At 43.9% G+C, this 25720-nt stretch overlaps 1 protein-coding gene across 1 annotated transcript in view; it reads right to left on the reverse strand.

The window, feature by feature from the left end:
* CPNE8 (copine 8) overlaps positions 1 to 25720 on the reverse strand; it is a 250977-nt gene that overhangs the window by 135681 nt on the left and 89576 nt on the right. Inside the window, exon 6 of the mRNA XM_062195063.1 lies at positions 10656 to 10732. Coding sequence (XP_062051047.1) covers positions 10656 to 10732 — 77 coding nt within the window. The remainder of the gene's footprint in view (positions 1 to 10655; positions 10733 to 25720) is intronic.

Raw genomic sequence — 25720 nt, forward strand, 5'->3', positions numbered from 1 at the left:
CCCCCAATGCTTCCCCACACAGTCACATAACTATTTCATTAGAGCTCAGACATTGGTGAGAATCATGCTAACAGCCCAAGGTTGGCCCCTAAACATCTTGCCTCACCTACTAGCTTGCTCAACTGTACAACTAATATTCTCCACCTGCACCTTGAATCTAGAATCCTCGAGTTACACCATTCACAAAAGGGTAAAAAGAAGAAAGGAGCAGTGAATTTTCATGTGGAGGAAATTAATTTCTCTGGAAAATTTTACCCCAATGTGATTTCCAAACACTGTCTATGCAGAGTAACAAACCATGTAGAAAGTCTTACATATTTTTATCTGTCCATACTTCCTCATCTTCCCAGTTAAAACTACTACCTTTCAACAACACACAACCATTCTTCACACAGAAGTGAACAAAAATTATGGGTTCTCTGGCTACACTTCTGATAAAATACCAAATGAGAAAAGTGACCTACATATTCTAACATAATACTCTAAACTTGACAGGGCTTATATCCACATGTAGAAATACTTGTGTGATTATTCATTTAATGAAAAAAATGCTGAACTCAATTAGAACAATACTGAATTATCATTATTAGCACCCAATAGTTTCTGGTCCAAGATGGACTCCCATTTAATTAAAACAAAAATCAATCCCTAAGGTCTACACTGTACTCAATCTCTGCCTACCTGTTGAGAAATAAACAAACTCAGTCAATGAATCATTTCCTCTATATAGTAACCAATAATATAAAATAAATTTTCCTTTCTTTCTTTTTTTATTTTATTTTTTTTTTTTATTTTTGACAGGCAGAGTGGACAGTGAGAGAGAGACAGAGAGAAAGGTCTTCCTTTTGCCGTTGGTTCACCCTCCAATGGCCGCCGCGGTAGTGCGCTGTTCCAATGGCAGGAGCCAGGTGCTTATCCTGGTCTCCCATGGGGTGCAGGACCCAAACACTTGGGCCATCCTCCACTGCACTCCCTGGCCACAGCAGAGAGCTGGCCTGGGAGAGGGGCAACCGGGACAGGATCGGTGCCCCAACCGGGACTAGAACCCGGTGTGCCAGCGCCGCAAGGCGGAGGATTAGCCTGTTGAGCCACGGCGCCGGCCCTTTCTTTCTTTCTTAAACTTGGATGGCCAAGAGGGTTACCTGTATCTAAGTCTAATAAGAACAAGAAGAATGTCCTCAGAATGGAAGACCAATCATTCCAGAGCTATTATGAGAAAAGTGTTCACGTTAACCATATCTCTCATGACTAGTCCTAAGCCTTTCCATCAGAAGAGTTCTTCCTCTAGATGACTTTAGCTGTAACTATTCATTTTTTAAGTAGAGCAGAAAATTACAGGACCCTTCAGTTGTATACCATTTGCTTGTTTGGAATAAACAACTATATCTCCAGAGATGCTTCTAGAGCACTAAAATGAATGTAAGAAAGTGGTTCTGCTCGACTTTTATTGAACTGCCATTATATCCAAGGCTCACAAGCCTGTGCAAGATACTACATACTAAATTTCCTCTATCTTTGGCCATTAGAGAGTATGTAACTTTCCCAATAGGCACCCCTGGAGACAGATAAATGCTTTGGTCTGAGTTAATAACGCATCTAATGTCTTTCCAAAATGCAATCCATGGTTTAATTTTTAATGTGTTGAATCTTATGAAGATTACTAATACACATCTTTGTGAACTTTGCAAATAAAAGAGCACAAGTAATTCTTAAATGATACTGAACTCTAGATTAGCTTTGCAAAAGTATATGAACACATCCAAAACTCTACATGTTCAGGACACTTCCAAAACAGTAGTAAAACTATGTAACAAAACCCAAACTACTGGGAAGCTGTAATCCAGCTTCTCTAATTTCAATGTTCAGCTACGCAGTAACAAAGTCATTTAACAGTTCAGAATAATGTAAAGAAGTGTAACACTGTCCTCTCCCTCACTGTACTGACTTCCTTGCCCAACAGTTCTTTAGCAACAGTAAAGACAGAAAGGAAGAATGGAAGGAGGAGAGAAAGGGAGAAAAGGACAAAGGGAGGGAGAGGAGGAGATTACTGGGTGCCTTAAGTTATCTTTAATTGCAATGATGTTAATAATGGCCACAGAGCAGCGTGCCAGCCACAACGCACTGGCCGTAGCGGGCAACGGAAGGAAGACCATTCTCCCTGTCTCTCTCTCATTGTCTAACTGTGCCTGTCAAAAAAAAAGTAAATAAATAAATAAATAAAATAATGGCCACTATTGGCTGATTTTGAAATTCTGGTGTTCTCAGGCCGGCGCCGTGGCTCACTAGGCTAATCTTCTGCCAGCAGTGCCAGCACCCCGGGTTCTAGTCCTGGTTGGGGCACCAGATCCTGTCCTGGTTGCTCTTCCAGTCCAGCTCTCTGCTGTGGCCCGGGAAGGCAGTGGAGGATGGCCCAAGGGCTTGGGCCCTGCACCTGAATGGGAAACCAGGACGAAGCACCTGGCTCCTGCCTTCAGATCGGCACAGTGCACCAGTTGTGGCAGCCATTTGTGGAGTGAACCAAGGGAAGGAAAACCTTTCTGTCTTTCTCTAACTCTGCTCTGCCTGTCCCAAAAAAAAAAAAAAAAAAATCCAGTGTTTTTCATGGCAAACATATTATATTGGGATAAAGCATTGCTGTTTCTTGTAACAATCAACTTCAAAGTCTATCATGCAGATATTTCCATGAGGAAACTGGAGCTGGGGAATACTAAGCAATTTGCTCCAATTATACACTTAATAAATCCAGGTCTGATGGCTCTTAAAGCCTCTCAACTCCATTACAGTGGCTTTTTTTTTTATTTATTTATTTGACAGTTAGACAGTGAGATAGAGAAAGAGAATGATTTTCCTTCCGTTGGTTCACCCCCCAAATGGCTGCTACAACCGGAACTATGCTGATCCGAAGCGAGGAGCCAGGTACTTCCTCCTGGTCTCCCATGCAGGTGTAGGAACCCAAGCACCTGGGCCATCCTCCACTGCCTTCCTGGGCCACAGCAGAGAGCTGGAGTAGAAAAGGAGCAACTGGGACTAGAACCCGGTTCCCATTTGGGATGCTGGCACCGCAGGTGGAGGATTAACCAAGTGAGCCATGGCGTCGGCCCCTACACTGGGTATTTTTAATAAAAGATTTCATGTTATTTATTTGAAAGGGAGAGGGAGATAGAGAGCATGAATCTTTCATCTGTTCCCCCTAAATGGCTGCAATGCTTAGGGCTTGGCTAGATTAAAACCAGGGGCTTCATCTGGGTCTCCCATGTGTTGCAGAGACCCAAACACTTGGGCCATCCTCTGCTGTTTTTCCAGACACATGAGCAGAGGACTAGATCAGAAATGGAGCAGCTAGGACTTGAACTGGTACCATATGGGATGCTAGCACTGCAGGCAGCCACAGTGCTGGCCCCTACACTGGCTGTTTGGCTATTTCTAGATCTGATTCATGTTAACAAATGTGAGTCATACATGTAAAACATAATACAGATGTACTGTAACATACGCAGCAAGTTAGTATCAGAGATGAGATTAGAAACACCATCTTTCAACCCAATATTCTGTGCACTAAGCTCAACTAAAGAGGATAACACATAAATCTAATTTGCAGGGAAGTTAATAAAATAAACATGACTTGATGGAAAAAAATAATTCCCCACAGTTGACTACATTTTCCCATGCAAAAAGCTGCACTAAAAAGGTGTCCCTGTTTGACTGTAGGTCTGCGGCTTCCCCACCTCTTCCCTTGCACAATGACATCTGATCCCTGCATGTATCTGCTGTTGCCATAGCTTTCAGGCTAAGTCCATATCTAGTCAGATCTGAGGCCAACGCTCTGAGGCTCTGCTACTGCGGTCCCTCTGCACCACTCCAACACTCCTCTTCTGCTGACCCTACCCTACATTTACCATGTTGAACACCAGCAGCCACTGGTTCTTGAACGCAGGGCACAGTAGCAAGACCCATGCCCAACAGACAAAGGCAAAGGGGTCTTCAGCGTGAACCTCTGCCTGTGAATCCCTGTGGCTGTACTCTTTACAACTCTCACAACACTCACTAACCCATCCTGGATCCCACCCTTGACAACACCCACTAGTGACCACCTGAATCACACACTCCCGTTCCCAGCCTACAGGCAACACAGCCTTTTCCTCCTGAGCTTCGTTTAGCCCCAGACAGAAGCTGGTTCAGTTACCCTAGGTTCCTGCTCCTCCCCAGAGGTAGAATCTACTTGAAATCACAGCCAGGTTCTTGCCTTTGACACAGAACCCGCCAAGCCTGGCTGAGTACCAGGAATGGACAGGTCTATTACTTGATGAACATAATACATATTTTCCTCCCAGAAGAGAGCGTGGCAATCTTTCCTCACCTGACGCGGATGCTAGCACTCTGGAAAGCTTGGATGAATCCATCACTGAGATCCCTAAAGACAGAAGCATCACACAGAAACCCAGAGACAATCTCACAGCATGAGAAAACTCAGGCTAATGATACTGTGACAAGCTACAGAGGGGAGCCAGTGAGTCAGAGGAGGCTCAGTAAATGCTGCACACAAATTAAGCAGCACAAGACTTGTTTTAGGAAGGATCCGGGAAAGAAACCAAAAGCATACCACAGAATTGAAATATCACAAGTGTGTTTGCTCAAGACTCAAACCCAACATAATACAACGATGCAAAGTGCAAAAATCTTGAGCCACTATTAAAACATAAACTAAAAATTATTGAACATCAATTTCAAATAATTTCACTTTTACTCTAAATATGAAAATATATAATTTAAATTAATTTTAAAAATTACAGCCAAGAAGTCAAAAGGGCAGGAAGCTATACCAAAGAAATTGTTTTCCCTTGTAATCAATCTAATTTAGTTGTGAAAGGCCTGATTATTAACCAATAACTTAAAAACCTATTTGTTTCTTTTAAATATCTAGATTTTACAGTTATTATCAATTCAAAAAGGTTATTCTAATGAGACCTTATATCACAATTGCAATTAAGGAACTAAAAGAAATTATTCTGAATACCTTCTCTGAAAATAATTCAGGCTGTCCAATGAGAAGAAAACAAAGAAATATTTTGAATAACTTAAAATATAAATGAGCAACTAATGGGAAAATAAAGCTCTAATCTAAAACAAATTAGTAAGTAAGACCTAAATCACTTGGATAATGGTATTTAAGATAAACAACATTAGAGACACAGACAGACTTTTAAAATTGAAGATCAGGGCCGGCGCCGCGGCTCACTAAGCTAATCCTCCGCCTGCAGTTCCGGCACACCGGGTTCTAGTCCCAGTCGGGGCGCCGGATTCTGTCCCAGTTGCTCCTCTTCCAGGCCAGCTCTCTGCTGTGGCCCGGGAAGACAGTGGAGGATGGCCCAAGTGCTTGGGCCCTGCCCCCACATGGGAGACCAAGAGGAAGCACTTGGCTCCTGGCTTCGGATTGGCGCAGCGGGCTGGCCATAGTGGCCATTTAGGGGGTGAACCAACGGAAGGAGGACCTTTCTGTCTCTCACTGTCTAACTCTGCCTGTCCAAAAAATAAAACTAAAAAAAAAAAAAAATTGAAGATCAGTCAATTTCGTTAACTGCAATGGGTTACCTGCCTCACCAAGTCCTGTGTGCTAGGATTCAGGTCAACATCCATCCAGAAAGGGAAAATCCAACTCCTTAAGAAAATTTCAAAATTTAAGAGCTATAGTAGCAGGGGCTTGGTGCAGGGATTTAGCACAGCTGTGACACTATTTGGGAGACCTACAGCCTACAACAGAGGGCCTGGGTCAAGTCCACACTGCTTCAGATCCAGCTCCCTCCTGACACATACCCTGGGAGCAAGTGGGTGATGTCTTAAGTAATTGGGTCCTGTGACCCACATGTGAGACCAAAATTAAGTTCAGGGCTCCTGGTTGTGAACTGGTCCAGCCTTGGCAGTTGCTGGCATTTGGGGAGTGAACCAGAGAACTGAAGTGGATCTCTTTCTCTCTCCCCTCTCTCTAAAAAAAAAAATAATAATAATAATAATAGCTGCAACAGCAGAGTACAAATTCTTCTTTTATCTCCACCAAAATGAACAGGCAAGAAAAACCAGGATATTAATCAGTGTCCTACCACACTGTCTTTAACTAGAAAGCCAAGGGCTGGCCAGGGCAGGTTCACAGTGGAGTGGGGTGGAAGGGCACTGGCAACTATGAGGAAGAGTTAGATGATTTAAATAGTAAACATCTACTATTTTTCCAACTAGAACTTCTTTATCATTTCTGCAATGCCTTTATAATACAAATTTAGAATCTGTATTTCTAACCCAGCTTCCTGCCAGAGAAGAAAATGCTGTTGGCCCAGCATCACCTCCAGTGTTGTCCTCATCACCATCCTTCCTTGGAAAGGCATTCCCTGTTCCACTGGGCTATCCCATATCTTCCAACCTTTCCCTCTCCCCACTCCTTGCCCTCAAAGTTCACTCTAGCAAGAAGCAAAGCACGTGGAAGAGGATGTCACTAGGCAGGAGTTAGCGAGGACGAGTGTAGAATCTGAAGGGATCCAAGGCATGGACTTTCTGCTCTGAAGGACCACCTGACGTCCAGGAAGATAAAGGCATCACTCTCTCCCTCAACCCAGCTAGGCTTTCTGAAACCTAAAGTATGAGGGGAATTGTCCACTTTTCATCTGAGGTTGAGTTAAGGGAACACAATGCTATTTGTATGCAAGCTACACCGTCTCTCAACACACTTGAACTTCATGCTCAGCTCACTGGATCTTGTTTTTCAATCCATATGCTTCTCCAGAGCTACAGGAGTCTATAAAAGCCAACCATTTCTCAAGAGGATGGGTGACTGCAAAGTGTTCGTTTCCGATGCAGCGTCCGCTTCAAAGGAGCAACCACTCGGGTGACAGTACACACGGGATTATGGGATGCTGCAGTCACAAAGCACAGCACCCCTCTGCTAGTGAACTCGTCATATCCAACAGCACTCTCCTATTTTTTATTAATCTCTTCTATTTGACTCCCCTTTCTCACATCTTAGCTTATCTGTTTATCTCAAAGATCTAATTTAATTTCCTCACATCATAAGACACCACTATATATTTGTTAGTCTTGTTTTTTTGTAGCCCACTTTTTGCTTCACTCATTCTCTGCATTTTTTTAATCTACTGATAATTAACACTTGCCAAGCTATGCTTCCTAAGAAAAACAAAATCCCCTACTGCTCAAACAATGAGGGCTTTAAAATCCTTTTCTAAATGTTTATAAGAGGTATATCCAATAAGACCAAACATTAAACAAAATATAGGTTGCACACATACATTTAGAAAATTGAATGGATTGCACCTTTTTCAATAAGGTAAACAATGAAAGTCGAATTACAGAAGTCTCTATAGATGAAGCTCAGCGTGTAGTTTCAACAAACTCATGCCATAGGAGCAGCACTCAAGCTTGCTTCATGGTGCTATCGCATCCTCACCAAGACCCGAGAAAAATCCAAAGGACATCTCTTCCTTCCTGCACATCAGATGATCATGATTCAGCCACCAGCACATTCTCCCAACATCTGCATAATCTACAATCATCATTCTAAGAATCCCCTCCTCCTAGTGAGAGAGTGTGTGTGTGAGTCCTGTCTACTGGGAACTGTTGAGTCAGCAGAACAAGGACTCCATCCCAGGCTCCATTCTACCCATCACATACCCTAACCAACAGAACACATCACCTTTTTAATGTGACTCAAGATCAAAAGAAAAATACATCTCCATTGGAAAAGAAGAAAACTTGAAGTGTAACAGTTTTCTGAAATTTTTTTAAAGATTTATTAATTTATTTGAAAGTCAGAGTTAAACACAGAGAGGAGAGGCAGACAGAGAGACAGAGAGACAGAGAGACAGAGAGACAGAGAGAGAGGTCTTCCATCCGATGGTTCACTCCCCAATTGGCCACAACGGCAGGAGCAGTGCCGATCCAAAGCCAGGAACCAGGAGCTTCTTCCAGATCTCCTGCGTGGGTGCAGTGGCCCAAGCACTTGGGCCATCCTCTGCTGCTTTCCCAGGCCATAGCAGAGAGCTAGATCAGAAGAGGAGCAGCCGGGACTAGAACCGGTACCCATATGGGATGCCGGCGCTTCAGGCCAGGGCGTTAACCTGCTGCGCCACAGCGCCAGTCCCAGTTTTCTGAAATTAAAATGTGATCTCCTTCTATTGAGAACACAAAATTAAAAATTCCAGAAAAATATCCAATTTAAAAATATACATCTGAGTGCCAGCTCATAAAAATCCCTGTTCCTTGGCTCCAGAATTAAAACTCAATGTTTTAATAGTCTCTATTTTCTCTTGAAGATTACTCAGGGCACCTTTCAGGTGACAGTGTGGACATTAATTCTTCTTAAATAAACCACAAACTCTCTTCTAAGAAGCCTTAATGCACACAAGTCAATAGGCTAGAAAATACCTCAAGAATTCTATGCAGCGGAGGCCAGCCCTGTAGCACAGCAGTATCACAGTGCCAGCTGAGTCCTGGCTGCTCTGTTTCCAAGCCAGCCCCCTGCTAGTGCACCTGGGAAGGCAATGGAGGACGGCCCAAGTACCTGAGCTCCTGCCTCCCACATGGGAGACCCAGATGGTGTTCCTGGCCCCTGGCTTGGAGCTGCCTCAGCCTCAGCCATCGTGGCCAATTGAGTAGTGACCCAACAGGTAAAAGATCTCTTTCTGCATGTGTGTGTGTGTGTGTGTCTCCATCTCTGTTCCTTCTCTTCTCCCCATGTTACAGACCCTCTCGTGCTGGACAGTAAAGGAGCCAGTTCAAGGAACTGCCACAGACTCCCTCCCATACTGATTCTAGAAATGGGTTCTACACCCGCCATACAGGCCTAGCAGCATACCTCAGACAGACAGCCGTGTGCCTCTGCAGTGGTCTTTAAGTTCTACTTGGTCCTGTGTGTAAAACTATCTCACCTTGCAGCTGTGATTTGTTAATCCCTGAGGGCCTAAGACAACCTGTGCTCCCCTAAAGGGCCTCAAAACTGCCTCATTCCTGCCTTGCTAAATGTTGGGCACAAAAGTAGGCAAAGACGTAGGATTGGGCTGGACTCTTGAGAAAGGAGTCTAGTCAAGCCACTGTGCCATAAACAGATAATTTGGTTTCTTTGGTCTTTTGTCTGTAACAGGCACTGTCACTGTGCTTTTCAAATCAATAAATCCAGCTTTTTAAAAAGAATCCTAAGCACTTGATGTTTATACTTGTTTTACAGATTCCTTAACACTTGCTTATTAAAGTGAGTGTGAATGTATCTTAATAGTAAGCATGCAACTTCAATGATTAAGTCACAACAAATTTCTGTGAAAAGAGCTTTTATTTACAAGGTGGCTGATGTGTGAAAGTTTTCAATCTGCCAGATTAATTTTCTAAGACAATCAAGTCAAATGAAAGAAGTTAGAATTAGTGGGGCCGGCACCAAGGCTCACGAGGCTAATCCTCCGCCTGCAGTGCCGGCACCCCGGGTTCTAGTCCTGGTTGGGGCACCGGTTCTGTCCCGGTTGCCCCTCTTCCAGTCCAGCTCTCTGCTGTGGGAGTGCAGTGGAGGATGGCCCAAGTGCTTGGGCCCTGCACCCGCATGGGAGACCAGGAGGAAGCACCTGGCTCCTGGCTTCGGATTGGCGCAGCACGCTGGCCATAGTGGCCATTTGGGGAGTGAACCAAGGGAAGGAAGACCTTTCTCCCTGTCTCTCTCTCTCACTGCCTAACTCTGCCAGTCAAAAAAAAAAAAAAAAAATTAGTAGACTTCCTGTTAGCCTAGCCCTGAACACACGAAGTATAAAGTTCAACTTCATATATGGAATGTGGGAATGACCCCATGGCCTTTTCAAGTATTTCACGTCAAAAATGAGCAGATTTATGCATTTTTTGGTGTAGTTATTTTTTGAGTTTCAGATTCTCACGAGTAATGAAGACAGAGACTTCAAAATTCCCCAAAGCTTCTGACGCTGTGGTTAGGGCAACTGCTACATGGCCCTTCCTAGACCTTTAGAGGTTCCTAAGCAGGGAAGAGAAGCCACACAGGAGGGGAGAAAGGAGTAAGGAGACAGAAAACACCTATGGGAAATGTCTTGTTTTCTGCTCTATTTAGAGCTGGAGGACGCAGGGTCATCCCATGCAGCTGGCCTACAACGTAAACACGGTGGCAGTGACTGGCGGTGGAGACGAAGACGGACTTCTCAGCGACTGCCTTTCTCCCAGCATTTACACACTTCCTGCTCTCCAATTTACACACTTCCTGCTCTCCACACACAGCAGTAAACAGTCTTATTGAAGTCCAATCACCAAACACACATTTACCAAACACACTGCAGCAAGCTGATGCCACATACAGACCCCGACTCAGAGACAATCTCTTTTTCAAACAGTACTAGCTTGAAAAAATAGCTATACCACAAAGGAAAAACACATCACCTTGTATAAACCTGCTCATTCCATTTCATGAACATGTTTTGCATAGTACAGGATAGCTGAAACAGTATTTTTTTTTTTTACAGTCACATCAAAATTATTTTTTGGGAGAAAAGAACTCAAATGACACTTAGAAACCCACCTGTGCTTGACAACCATGCACACATGAATTTCAAGCTGCCAGAGCAGGAACTGAGGTGTTAACATCTCATTGTCTGAATTTAAAAAATACTTACACTATCGGCTTTTCGAGGCGGCTTCCCTGTGAACCAACAATCTCCCCCAATGTACAAAACACTTGTCCCAGAAAGTCCTAAAATAGATAAAAGGATTAAAGCTCATAAGTTCCCAAACTATCTTTACAGAACATACTTTGAACATCACATTTGCATCATTTTCATTGTTGAAATACTGAATTTCCTCACTGCCAAGGACAAAATACGCTCAATCTGCACGGATTTTGCCATGTGGCTTTTGCATAACTTTACATAGCATTCTGCGCTTTCAACCATAGAGGAAGCTTGTTACTTGAATTGTTAGACATTGCACTCCTTATCATTTTGCACATAAAAAAAAATGGAAGTGGAAAACATATTGACGGCTTAAGCACACACGTGGCCTGACTGCAGGTCTCTAAACTATGAACTGCTGGTCAGGAGACAAATGCGAGTGTGCAGCACACAGAGACGGGGGTGTGATGTCACAGCCACAGCAGAGGAAGACACATCTGCTCCTGTGACTCCAACATCCTGCAGCCCCGGAGAGAACTGTTCTGAACATTCCACGAGTCACTGCTTACGTCAATGGCCTACAGAAAGAGCCTAAAAACAGGTTGAGTAAAATGTATCTGAATGTTCATTAACAAACACCTAGACGATTCTTCTTTTCAAGACTCAGAATAAGACTAAAAACAAGTGATCAGTTATTGACATTTCAGTTCAGACATAAATCAGTAGTCTGGGGGGTTGACTTTCTATGTTCGATGCAAACAATAAATGGCAGATCCAGGACCAACCCAAATGTTCTGCGTCTAGACTGGTACGGCACCTACGAAATTGAAATCCATCAACACAGTGCTACTTCACTTGTCCAACACCATCTCGAAACCAGAGAGAAAACAGGAGGGTGTTTCAGGGAGACTCCGCCTCTACCAGAGCCTGTGCAGGACCCCAAGCGCCTCTCCCAAAGTGGAAGGTGGGAGATCTCCTGAGTTGCTGGCACAATTAAGTGGTCCTGCAAAAGCTCTATGACGGCTGCAAAGAGGTCTCAGCAGAACAACACACTCCAAGCTTTACCAAATCCAAGTGAATTCACAGTCAATAAATCTATTCAGGGTGCAAAGCACGGGCCTTGGCTCACTAAGATTACAGAGAATGGCTAATCTACAACAAAATAAAAAACACCACCGACTCAAAGTTAAGAACTAGTGATGGCCCCACTTTACATATAAGAAACTGAGGCATGGAGAAACTATGTAACTTCCTCACAGTCATAATGGGAACCCAACAGTCTGAGTCCAAAGCTTACTCTCTAACCACTCTGCCAAGCTATGATGCCTCTCCACTCCAGTTTAACCAGAGGAATCTGGCTCAACCACGCGGCAGCCTAACAAGCCACAGAAGTCAAATCTACATGACCAAGTCAGGCAAACAGAGGCACAGGCCGTGCTCTACGTTTTAAAAATCGTTGCGGGGAGAATAGTAGGGTGTACGTACTCATAGGCAGCAGCCTTAGAGGCAGGTAGGAATGGGATTGTGGAGAGAGGGCAGCAGTATTCACCGTATTAGAGAACAGAACAGAGCTACAGGCAAGACAGTCAGGAGTGAGACAGGAGCTCGAGCAAAGGGAAGAAATGCAGATGAGGAGCCAAGCCCACGGAGGATCCTCGTGGCCAGACAAGAAGCTGTCATAGGAGAACTAGCAACAGCCAGCGACTCCCCAAAACACTGGACCAGGAGATGACTGTGCTCCTGTTTGCAGAGTGGACAGGGCAGAGAAGGGAAAGACCGGGAAGGCGCTGGTAGTCTCTAAGAAGCCAAGTGCTGAGGCTCAGACTAAGGCTGCAGCCACTGGTAGGGGACAGCGCAGAAAGCGGAGGCAGGATCTGGCGTACACTGTACATGCACGCGGTTAGGTAGCCGAGGCAGGATCTGGCGTACACTGTACATGCACGCGGTTAGGTAGCCGAGGCAGGATCGGGCGTACACTGTACATGCACGCGGTTAGGTAGCCGAGGCAGGATCTGGCGTACACTGTACATGCACACGGTCAGGTAGCCGAGGCAGGATCGGGCGTACACTGTACAAGCACGCGGTTAGGTAGCCGAGGCAGGACCGGGTGTACACTGTACATGCACGTGGTTAGGTAGCCGAGGCAGGATCGGGCGTACACTGTACATACACGCGGTTAGGTAGCCAAGGCAGGACCTGGCGTACACTGTACATGCACGCGGTTAGGTAGCCGAGGCAGGACCTGGCGTACACTGTACATGCACGTGGTTAGGTAGCCGAGGCAGGATCGGGTGTACACTGTACATGCACGCGGGTAGGTAGCTGAGGCAGGATCTGGCGTACACTGTACATGCACACGGTTGGGTAGCCGAGGCAGGATCTGGCATAACTGTACATGCACACGGTTAGGTAGCCGAGGCAGGACCGGGTGTACACTGTACATGCACGTGGTTAGGTAGCCGAGGCGGGATCGGGCGTACACTGTACATGCACGCGGTTAGGTAGCCGAGGCAGGACCAGGTGTACACTGTACATGCACGTGGTTAGGTAGCCGAGGCAGGATCGGGCGTACACTGTACATACACGCGGTTAGGTAGCCAAGGCAGGACCTGGCGTACACTGTACATGCACGCGGTTAGGTAGCCGAGGCAGGATCTGGCGTACACTGTACATGCACGCGGTTAGGTAGCCGAGGCAGGACCTGGCGTACACTGTACATGCACGTGGTTAGGTAGCCGAGGCAGGATCGGGTGTACACTGTACATGCACGCGGGTAGGTAGCTGAGGCAGGATCTGGCGTACACTGTACATGCACACGGTTGGGTAGCCGAGGCAGGATCTGGCATAACTGTACATGCACACGGTTAGGTAGCCGAGGCAGGACCGGGTGTACACTGTACATGCACGTGGTTAGGTAGCCGAGGCGGGATCGGGCGTACACTGTACATGCACGCGGTTAGGTAGCCGAGGCAGGACCTGGCGTACACTGTACATGCACGCGGTTAGGTAGCCGAGGCAGGATCGGGTGTACACTGTACATGCACACGGGTAGGTAGCTGAGGCAGGATCTGGCATACACTGTACGTGCACGCGGTTAGGTAGCCGAGGCAGGATCTGGCGTACACTGTACATGCACACGGTCAGGTAGATGAGGCAGGATCGGGCGTACACTGTACATGCACATGGTTAGGTAGCCGAGGCAGGATCTGGCGTACACTGTACACGCACGCGGTCAGGTAGCCGAGGCAGGACCTGGCGTACACTGTACATGCACGCGGTTAGGTTCAGACAGAGTGGGGAGAGGGAGACACACAAGATCTGACTCTGAACCCTGTTCTTGGTGACTGACAGAGGGCTACAACTTCTTAAAACTGCAAACCATTTAAAGTTTGAGTTAAAGCACACAGAAAGAACTTAAAGCTTTAATATATTCAAATAAATTCCTTTAATAAGAGCCTATCTTTACCAATGTCAAAACAGATTCTACAAACATGCTGAAGGGAATTCAATGAACCTAACTTTCTCCATGTCTCAAGGCAGCTGGAGTGAGCTAAACACCCAACACATACATGGGGGTGGGGGGTAAGTCCCTTTCCTAAAGGTATTTGTATTAGAGGGCAGCAGCAAACACTACACATTCAGTGGATCTGCTCAGTGGATCAACAGGTCTCATAAAAGCTATCGGTGCTGCAATCATGCATGAAAACAAAACAGAAATACTGAGCATGCATATGTTAAAGATTAACAGCAAATAATAAAAAAGGAATAAAAAAGAATCAAAGAAATAAACCCACAAAACGCACACTCAGCCATGGTGTTAACCTGTACATGTTATCTGCACATTTCAGTGTATTCTGTCCACAATTATTTGTCTATATAAACATACGATTGGTGTAGTTGTTTTATATCTGTGCATTTCCTACCAAACAACATCCCGCCATTCACAATGCAAAACCAGCCCATAATACCCTTCACTACTCACTGTGTTGGAAACTTGTACCCAGTCTATATTCCAGGCATCTGTACAGTTCACATCTCCTACGTATTTTACATCATATGAGTAACACAATCAGTGTCTTTTAATAGATATTTTTACAAACTTTGGTCTGTAGTTAAAGACAGAAATAGAAGCTAGCTCTGCAATGAATGAGCTTCTCTATTGTTTCTTTCTCTGATGCTGTGTTCCAGTTGATGAGTCATTATAATCAGATCAAAACAGGATTTCCAGTATTAATCCAGGCACTTTTCCACAACTCTACCCCACATATAAACCAAACAGAACCTACAATGTCTCTGACCATGGAGAAATGCTGCCATGTACCCCATCACCATAGCTAGTGCACTGTCCTCAAACTGGCCATGAGATTTAAAAAAAAAAAAATGTGTTGAATGGGACAGTTATCACTTTATAGTATAAACAGCAAACTCAGAGAACTTGGTTTTGGAATCCATTTACATGTACATTAACCACAACATTAGTACACAGGACACACTGCAACATTTTAAAGTGTCCAAACATCACCCTCAGTTCAAAGTATTGATATTAAAGCTGCAAGACCTAACAGTGAGTGGAGAAAGCAATATAAAAGCAGAGTTCAGACTGCAAAGCATTCTAACAAAAACGAGTTTCTCACTGGTAAAGTTATTTGAAAGAACAACTGCCTAGTTGATAATGAGAGGGAATGTGCTTAGATTATTCCAGAGAAATCTAAATGTACACATATTCCTAATATGTGGCCCAAAACACAAAGAAGCTGTGCTCCGTCACCAGGTCTGAGTTGACTATTACATCAACACATCCACGGCCCTCTCCTGCTTCTTACTAATATAGGAGGATGGGGGCCGACGCCTTGGCGCAGCAGGTTAATCCTCCACCAGCGGCACCGGCATTCCATATGGGCGCCAGTTCTAGTCCCGGCTGCTCCAATTCCAATCCAGCTCTCTGCTATGGTCTGGGAAAGCAGCAGGAGATGGTCCAAGTCCTTGGGCCCCTGCACCCACATTGGGAGACCAGGAAGAAGCACCTGGCTCCTGGCTTCAGATTGGCACAGCTCCAGCCGTTGCGGCCATCTGGAGAGTGAACCACTATAAGGAAGGCCTTTCTCTCTGTCTTTCCCTCTCACTGTCTGTAACTCTACCTCTCAAATAAATAAGTAAAATCTTTAAAAAAATATAGGAGGATGTTGGTCTATACGGGTGAACCTATTTTTATTCCTCCAAATGTATCATTTTATTACTTCTTGTGTGTCCTAATATTTACTGACCAATTCCTTCCATCTACATTTTATTTTATATCACAGTTGACCACTTATCTACACTCATTCAAGTTACATTAACACTATGGACTTTGGAATTCTGCACACATAAAAGGAAGTTTAACTTGAATTAAAAGAATTGATTTTGTTTGCTTGCTAGTTCTCTTATTAGGCACAGATATTAACGATTCTCACGTATCCTTTAAAAGTCATATATATATATATATATATATATATACTTAGATTTATTTATTTTTGCAAAGGTGAACAGCTTATTCCATAAGATTGAGAATTACTAGGTCTTTACTGCCTGTTTCCTCATTTACATGGAATGATATAAAAAATGTGCCTGTTTTTCAATTTCCTAATCTACAAAGTGGACATAATAGAAATACTTGTATCAGAAGTTGCTGGAAGGGCCAGATAAGGTAATACATGAACACAGCATTAGCAAAGCACTTAGAACAGCTGCTTGGGGCATGATAAGCATCTAATGAGCTACATCTCCCTAAACTGTCCAACTCTCTACCCCCAGATTAAAAGAATATTATTATATTCTCCATATGTATCCTCAGCTGGATTCCAATACTGAAGGGACTGAAATTATCTAAGTAAGTTCTTTTCTTTCCCCCAAACCATTTTACAGTCATTCTCTCTCTCTCTCCCTCTTAAACAAATGCTTGTTTAGGCTATTATAAAATCTAAATGTGTTTTACACAACTCCTCTTACATGTTCACTAATAAATACACAAATGCAAAAGATGCACATTTCGAAGACACTGCTACCCGGGAGGCATTAACGTATTCAAGTCATACTTCTGCTTTCTACATTGCTGCAAATTAACCAATATGTGCTATTTATCATTAATGCCATCATAAACAATTTCATAAGCAGTCAATAATGTAGCAACTTTCTCCCAAAAGGTCTACTGACAATAACTTTTATATGCCTTTATTTTACAAAAACATCAATGTGTATCTAAAAAATAAAATTTCCCTAATAGATAATTCAGATTAAAATATATTTAACAGATTTACTGATAGTTTAGTTTTAATACTGCAGAGTAACTGGGTACATTCGGCTGTTCAGGAGTTAATCAGCTGCTTTTTCACATGGAAAGCAAATGATCTGCTCCAATCTATGGCTTCTACCCACTTTGTGGTCACTTAGCTGATATTGCCACATTCGCACTTAAACACTCAGAGCAAGAGAAAACAGGTGATACCAATTTTTTTGGTTTGCAGTATTATTTTAACCACTGTAGTAAAAATTGATAAGGTAATGAAAATGCACACCATCTGTGAAAAATTTTGGCATTACCTGCATATTTTATGGTTGGCACGTCCTGCTAGTATTTCTGACTTACTTTGTATTTAATTAATCCATGAAAATCACATCAACTATAAATAGAGGTTTGATGCATACTTTTGTAATTTGTATTAATATGAAGAGAACAGATTTCATGTATTTTATAGGTACAATTCTCAGAAGATAACCACACTTCTCTCTCTTTATCTGTCCCTCCCTTAATCCCCATGCTTCCTTCATTTTTCTTTCAGTTTCAAAAAACAAGTCAGTCTATTCTATCATCACAGGCTCAATGCACCACTAACCATAATATTCAACAAGAGAAATGCAGAAAGACCACAGTTCCACAGGAGTATAATCAAGGACTGAACAAAACAACCAAATCACATGATGTCCATTTTATTCCTATACATTTTTTGTATTCTCTATGAACTATCACATATCAGAGAGAACACATGTTATTTGTCTTTGGGGAACTGGCTTATTTCACTAAGCATTATGGCTTCCAGTTGCATCCATTCTGTTTCAAAAGACAGGATTTCATTCTTTTTATGGCTGAGTAGTATTCCATAGTTTTACACACCATGTTTTCTTCATCCAGTCATCAGCTGACAGACATCTGGGTTGATTTCATAGCTTAGCTATTGTGAGTTGAGCTGCAGTAAACATGGGGTTATAGATCACTCTTTCATATGCCGGTTCCATTTCCTTTGGGTAAATTCCCAGGAGTGGGATTTCTGGGTTACATGGTAGAATTTTCAGATTCCTGAGGAATCTCCATACTGTCTTCCATAATGGTTGTACTAGTTTACATGCCACCAACAGTATATTAGGGTACCTTTTACCCCACATCCTCAACAGCATTAAAAAAAAATTTTTTTTGACAGGCAAAGTGGACAGTGAGAGAAAGACACAGAGCAAGGTCTTCCTTTTTGCCATTGGTTCACCCTCCAATGGCCGCTGCGGCCGGCGCATCACGCTGATCTAAAGCCAGGAGCCAGGTGCTTCTCCTGGTCTCCCATGCGGGTGCAGGGCCCAAGGACTTGGGCCATCCTATAGCCCTTCCTGGGCTATAGCAGAGAGCTGGCCTGGAAGAGGGGCAACCGGGATAGAATCCGGCACCCCAACCAGGACTAGAACCCGGTGTGCTGGCGCCGCAAGGTGGAGGATTAGCCTGTTAAACCATGGTGCCGGCCAAAAAATGTTTGATTCTTGCATGATAGCTATTCTACCAGGAGGGAGGTGAAACCTCATTGTGGTTTTTATCTGTATGTCCCTGATGGCTTGTGATTTTGATTATTTTTTCAGGTGTCTGTTGCCCATTTGAATTTCATTATTGGAAAAATGGCTATTCATGTTCTTTGCCCATTTTTAAACTAGATTATTTGTTTTGTTGTTGAGTTTCTTGAGCTCTGTATAGATTCTGGATATTAATCCTTTATAAGCTGCACTATTTGCAAATATTTTCTCCCATTCTGTTAGTTGCCTCTTCATTTTGTTGAGAGTTTCCTCTGCAGTGCAGAAGCTTCTTAGTTTGATGTAATCCCATTTGTCTATCTGTTTTTGCTTTTACTGCTTGTGTTCTCGAATCTTTTCCAAGGATTCTTGGCCTACACCCATGTCTGGCAGAATCTCCCTGAAGTTTTTCTCTAGTAATTTGATGAAATTATCTCAGATATTTATAACCCTGACCCACTATGAGTTGATTTTGTGTAACTTTTAAGAAAGAGCACTTGTTTCATACTTCTGTGTGTAGAGATCCAATTTAAGTGTTGGTCCTTTCTCCAGGGATTGATATTAGCTCATCTGTCAAAGATTAGTTGGTTGTAGATGCATGGATTGATTTCTGTTCTGTTACATTGGTCTACATGTCTATTTTTGTGCAATATTTTGTCCAATATTTATATTTTGTGTGTTCTGATAAGTGCTCTGTAGTATGTCTTGAAATCTAGTAATGAGATGCCTCTGGCTTTGTTTTCTTAAGATTGCTTTAGCTATTCGGGGTCTCTTGTGTTTCCATATGTATTTCAGCATTGTTTTTTTCTAGATCAGTGTTCTTGGTATTCTGTTTGGGATCACACTGAATCTGTGAATTGCTTTCTGTAGTATGGACATTTAGATGATATAATTCTTCCAACTGAATGCCTATGAACCTCACCCATGCAGGCGTATAAATCTCACAAATGATCTGTGTATGTCTCAGTGTGAGAGCAGAATCCTGAGTCTCTAAAGCCAGACACAGTCATTGTCCAAATACCCAACCATGCCCTATCACACAGTCACAGAGTTCCCACAGTCACAGGGTTCAGGGCATCCACTCTTAGCCCCACAGCCTTCTCTGACCACAGAAAGAACCATGGCATTCCCAGAGCCAGCTGCATAACTGGAAGGGGTTGGCTGCTGTCTCGTCTTGGCAAGGAGTCAGGGCACTGTGATAGAGCAAGGGGTGGAAGCACTTCACAGGCCCAAGGGGGTACACTACCCATCCCCACAAACCCTCCAGGCCAGACTTGAAATGAGTGGGGACCACGGATTTATCCCTCCAGTAAAATCCCCCAGCTGAGCAAACACCTCAGCAGCCTCTACTCCCCTCATTGAGAAGGCATTTCTTCTCTGCTGCGCGCGGGGTACCTTACTCCAAGATGATGGTGTCCCCTCCAGCCACTGGCTACAGGCATCGCCAGAGGCTTCCTGCTCACTGCTGCATGACTGTAATGTATCTGTGGCTCCACAGATTCTCTCTTCACTTTGTACAACCTCCACTACAGGGGCTAATGCTGTGGCACAGTGGGTAAAGCCACCACCATTGGAGCCAGCGTCCCACGTGGGCACTGATTTGAGTTCTAGCAGCTCCACTTCAGATCTAGCTCCCTGCTAATGTGCCTGGGAAAGCAGAGAACAATGGCCCAAATGCTCTGGTCCATGCTCCCACATGGGAAACCTGGAAGAAGCTCCTGGCTCCTGACTTCGGACTAGCCCAGGTCAAACCTTTGTGGTCATCTGGGGTGTGAATCAGAAGATGAAAGACCTCTCTGTGTGTCTCTCACCTTATTTCTCTCTAACTATTCCTTTAAAATAAAGAAATAATTTTTTGACAGGCAGAGTTAGACAGTGAGAGAGAGAGAGACAACAGAGAAAGGTCTTCCTTCCATGGTTCACCCCCTAAATGGCCACTATGGCCGGCGCTGCGCCGATCTGAAGCCAGGAGCCAGGTACCTCCTCTGGTCTCTCTTGCAGGTGCAGGAGCCCAAGCACTTGGGCCATCCTCCACTGCCTTCCCGGGCCATAGCAGAAAGCTGGACTGCAAGAGGAGCAACTGGGACAGAATCCGGCACCCCAACCAGGACTAGAACCCAGGATATCAGCACCGCAGGCAGAGGATTAGCCTAGTGAACCATGGCACTGGCCAAATAAATCTTTAATGATAAGAATTTCCACTGCAAGGTGCTCTCCCATGGTCCCCAGGGAATGTAGTTCCTCCCCTTCTCCTCTTTGAACTTCCTGTGGTCAGACTCAGCACATCTTTCCTCTATTCAGCCATCCGGGGTCTCCGATGTGAGGTACACTGTGTGTAATTCACTAGCATGGCAATCACGTTTACTAACTGGGCATAGCATGTCTATGCTCTGGTGGGCACTCCTACTTTCTCAACAGTTGTGGGCACATCTATATTGTATTTGTGAAAAAGGCAAATTCAACATGAAACAGATTCATTATCAGAGAAGAAACAATCTACCACGTTTTAACTTGATAATTATACAACTTTTTTTTTTTAATCAAGGCAAGGATTTGTCTTTTTAATGGATGGATGCATCTACAAACAAAACTGCCAATCCAGCCTCCAAAAGATCAATAAAAAGTTCTAAACTCTGGCAAATTACAAATATAATTTCAAAAATAAAACCTTACAGCAGAACTTATTTCCTGTACCCACCAACTCAACTGTTGACATTCAAGACATTTTTGGCTTGCTAATTCTAAATGAAGGCAGGTAAGTGAGCCACTAAATTAAAATTGAGCTTTAAACAAGTGGTGGCCACTGATAAAAATTAGTGAATTCTTAAAAATCATGTATGCATTGGAGCAGGCATCATGGCACAACATGTCAAGCGTTAGCTTGGAATGCTCACATCCCACACTGCAGTGTTAGTTTGAGTCCTAGATCTTCCACCTCGGATCCAGCTCCACACTAATATGTCTGGGAAGCAGCAGATGATGGCTCCAGTGTTGGCACTCCTGCCATCCACATGGGGGAACCAGATGGAGTTCCAGCTCCTGGCTTCTGCCTAGCCCAGCCCTGGCTACTGTGGGCATCTGGGAAGTGACCCAGTAGATGAAAAGATCTCTCTCGCGCGCACCCACACTCCCTCCATCTCCCTCTTGTGCTCTAGCTCGCTCTCTTTCCTTCTGTCTCTCTCTCTTCCTCTCTTGTCATTCTGCATTTCAAATAAATAAATCTTTAAAAAAGTATCTATACACAGGTTCTTTTAGTACTTGCAAACGTATATGAGATACAAGTAATAATACTAATTGACATTATTCATAAATAAAACAAATCTATAAAAAACAATGACCTTTGAAGTAACATGATGCTTTGTAGAACAGCAGTTCTCATCAAAAAAGGACATTCATATATAAGATGCTAGCTAACAGGAAACAGTAAATATTCTCTCCGCTCACAAATATGGTGACACTTACTAAATACTGTTCAATATATGAAACACTAATAATAATATATTAAATAATTATATATTAATAAATAAATTGTTTTATTTTATTATTAAATATTATTAAATTATTTAATATTTGATTATTATTAAATAAATTATATAAAATTAAACAAATTTATTAATAATAAATTATTAAATAATTAAAGATATTATATAATATTAAACATGGCAGAAAACTGTCATACAATTTCATTATTGACTGCTTGGTTCTGAGTAACCGTTGGTTTTATATTCAGATTATCCCAGTTCATCAGTATTGAAGTCAGCATCATCAAAACCATCCCTGGCATTAGCTCTCTCAAAGCCTCAGTCAGATTCCATGAGTTTAAGACCCCAGGAAAGTGTAAATGGCAAACAACCCTTTGACAGAGCATCCATAAACAGTTCAGTTGAATCTGCACACAAGTCAGGTCCTTGCCATCCCTTAAAGACCAGAACATTGGCCACTTAGGAAAACCAAGTTCTTATGGAAAAGGCATCTGGGGAAAACGAGGTGGGCACTCAGGCAAGGGCTTCTCAAACTACCAGGAGCCCTTTTCATGTTCTGTCATTCCCTTTACTGGGGCAAAGCCATTCCAGGAGGGGAAATGCAGCAACAGGGTCCCTGAGACAAGGATAACATTGGGTCTCCAAGAAAGCAAGAGGGCCCTGGAGGGAACAGAGTCAGGGAGGAGGAGGGTGACAGGAGAGGCGGCCCCAGGGTGGCATCACAGACTTGACTTCTGCTGCATGTCGGGGAAGCCACTAGAGAATCTGCACCAGAAAGTGCATGGCTGTTAAACGCTCATTCTGTCATCTTCCCCCAAGATGCTGTTCACTTCTCTACTTACTCGTCCTTTAGTTGAGACCATTTTATTGACTTGCAGCCCTACTGGCTGATGGTTCTGAGGTCTGTACCTAGTCTCCTGAATAATTTAATTTTTTTGTGAAAGATAATTTATTTAATTGAAAATCACAGTTACAGAGAAAGACAGAGAGAGATCGTCCATCTGCTGGTTCACTCCCCAGATGGCTCAAACAGCCGGCACTAAGGGACCAGGAGCTCCCACACAGATGGCAGGAGCCCAAGGACTGGGATCGCCTTCCCCTGTTTTTCTCCAGTCATTAGCAGAGAGCTAGATCAGAAGTGGAGCATCCAGGACTCAAATCTGAATCCATATGGGCTGCCAGTGTTGCAGGCAGCGGCTTAACCAACCATGCCACCACACCAGCCACCTCCAGGCTAATCTTACACCTCATATCCAGTTCCTATGCAATCCCACTTCCAAAACGTATTCCAAATCTGACCTCTGCTTACCACTCCAGTGGCCTTGCCAACAAGTGCTGCTCACCTGTCTGGATGACAGCCAAGAGGTCTCCCTGAAGATGGTCAGCCTTCCCATCCCATCTTCCCACACGCATCTTCCCAACCCCATCTCCCACACGCATCACTTACACTTTACATTAGTCAGATCACATCTCCTCTGCCAGTATCTGTTTTGTAAAGACTCTGTGCGTTAGCCACAGCCTATGGATGTCAACACCAGCGCACTCTTCTGCACCTCGGTCAGCTACTTCACCGCACTGTGATCATCCAGAATACGCTCTACGCAGTAGCCATCTGTCAGTGACACCAGCATTCCAAAGTCTTTCCTGCTGGCAGGCCTTTGGAGTGTTGTTCCTTTATCCCGGAATGTTATACCCCAGACTTCCAATGCTCAGCACGTGTATTCCCAGTGTGAGAACGGCTACAGAATCGGTCTGCTTGGTGCAAGGCATCTGTGGCTTCCCACTAATGTTGCTTCTCCATTCTCCCCCAGTATTAATAGCTTATCAATGTAAATGTTATAAAGAGGATAAATTATCTTGACCATTTATGCTCACTGAACCTGCCTACCCACTTCCCAACTCCACAATATGAGCTGTTTTGTTCACTGCTACATTCCCAGCACTAGAAAGCACCTACATCCATCCGTTGTCTACTTGATGATACAAGTATGTACAATGGAACTCAGTCCAGTCATATGTGAATTAACGTAGCTTTATAGTCTAATCAAAGAATCCCACACCTGTTATAATCTGTTATAAATCTGGTCCTATAAGAAAATGCATTCCATGATCCTAATGCTGAATTTTCAAATGAAATTGTAAAACATAACTAATCTGTATGTGGACATTTTTATACATAGCATTTAGGAAATAGAATACCAAATACATATACCTTCTCTGAAGTCTTAGTGCCTTCTAGCCAAAACAATCCGGTGAGCCATTAACTCATCTGAAACAAAAATTTTAGTGGATGCCTTCTGAGATCACCCAAGTGGATAAATGTATTTTAGACTGCCTCGTGGGTAGGAAAATTTAGTGCACCCAGCACCGTTTGTGTCATCTGGTCCAGCATACTGAGCAGACTCCTAGACGCACAAATCATGAGCCTATTATTAATCTTTTCATTAATTATTCAGCTGATTCAATTAAATTATGCAAATGAAAGCACAGTATGTAGTTCTGTTAATGGCACTGAAATGAGTGGGTTCGCTAGGACCTTAGAGAACAAACCCAGAATTCAAAATGCTGGGTTCTACTCACTGAACCCAAAACATCTTTAGTGAAGACAATTCCGAGAGCTTTCTAAAATGGATAAATCCTCTAAAGAAGTGTCCCTGTGCACCAGTCTCCCCAGGGGCACAAGATCTTTGCACGAGAGGGACGGCTTCCCAACCACAACAAGCCAGCCGAAGAGGTGCACGCTCCCGGACATCGTGCTTGCCTCATGTGCACCTGTACCATCAGAAACCAAAGCACAGCTCAGTATTACAGCTCCACTTCCCCTGGTACTATCAAGAAATGGGAACTGGACCCAAGATTCTAAAGCTACCAGACACAGAATAAAGCCACCCTGAAAAAGTGTTCCTTCAAAGCTCTCAGGAACTGGAATTTTACAGACGATGTTAGTCTTTGTACTACATGGAGTGTCATCTGCTCCCAGATTCCAGTTGGGGAAGAGAAATAGGTGCCTTCACTCCATGTGCAAGCTGGGCACATGGCAATCTTGGCTCGGAGAATCCAGTTCATGCTTCCCTTTGCCAGACTGGCAGAATCACACCTAGAGTTCTGGAGACTCACATCCTCAGGGAAGAGCCCCAGCTCGTTCAGCAGCCTGATCTTCACACCGCTCAAGAATTCATCGCAGGGCTCAACGAGTTACCTGCTCTTTTAGCAAAAAGCTGCATTTCAGGGTTTTCAAATAAGGAACGCCTGTTGTTGTTGATTTCCAAGGCAGCCATCTCTAACGGCTCCTGCAATTAGCCCCTCCTTTGCCATGCTTCACCCACACATAAGCTCAGGTGATTTCTGGTCTGAACAGCTGATTAAATGCATTTTCAAAATGTAACACAGGGGGCTGGTGCCGTGGCTCACTAGGTTATGGGATGCCAGCAGCACCAGCATTCCATATGGGCGCCGGTTCTAGTCCTGGCTGCTCCTCTTCCAGTCCAGCTCTCTGCTGTGGCCTGGGAAAGCAGTAGAAAATAGCCTAAGTGCTTGGGCCCCTACACCCAGGTGGGAGATCTGGAAGAAGCACCTGGATCCTGGCTTCAGATCAGCATAGCTCTGGCCATAGCGGCCATTTGGGGACTGAACCAACGTAAGGAAGACCTTTCTTTCTGTCTCTCCCTCTCACTGTCTCTAACTCTACCTGTCAGATAAATAAATAAAATCTTTTAAAGAAATGTAACACAGATAGGAAGGCAAAGGTGAGACAGTGCAAACCATGGGAACTACAGGCTATGCTATGCT

The sequence above is a fragment of the Lepus europaeus genome, chromosome 6, assembly GCF_033115175.1.
Source record: "Lepus europaeus isolate LE1 chromosome 6, mLepTim1.pri, whole genome shotgun sequence".
Taxonomy (NCBI): Eukaryota; Metazoa; Chordata; class Mammalia; order Lagomorpha; family Leporidae; genus Lepus; species Lepus europaeus.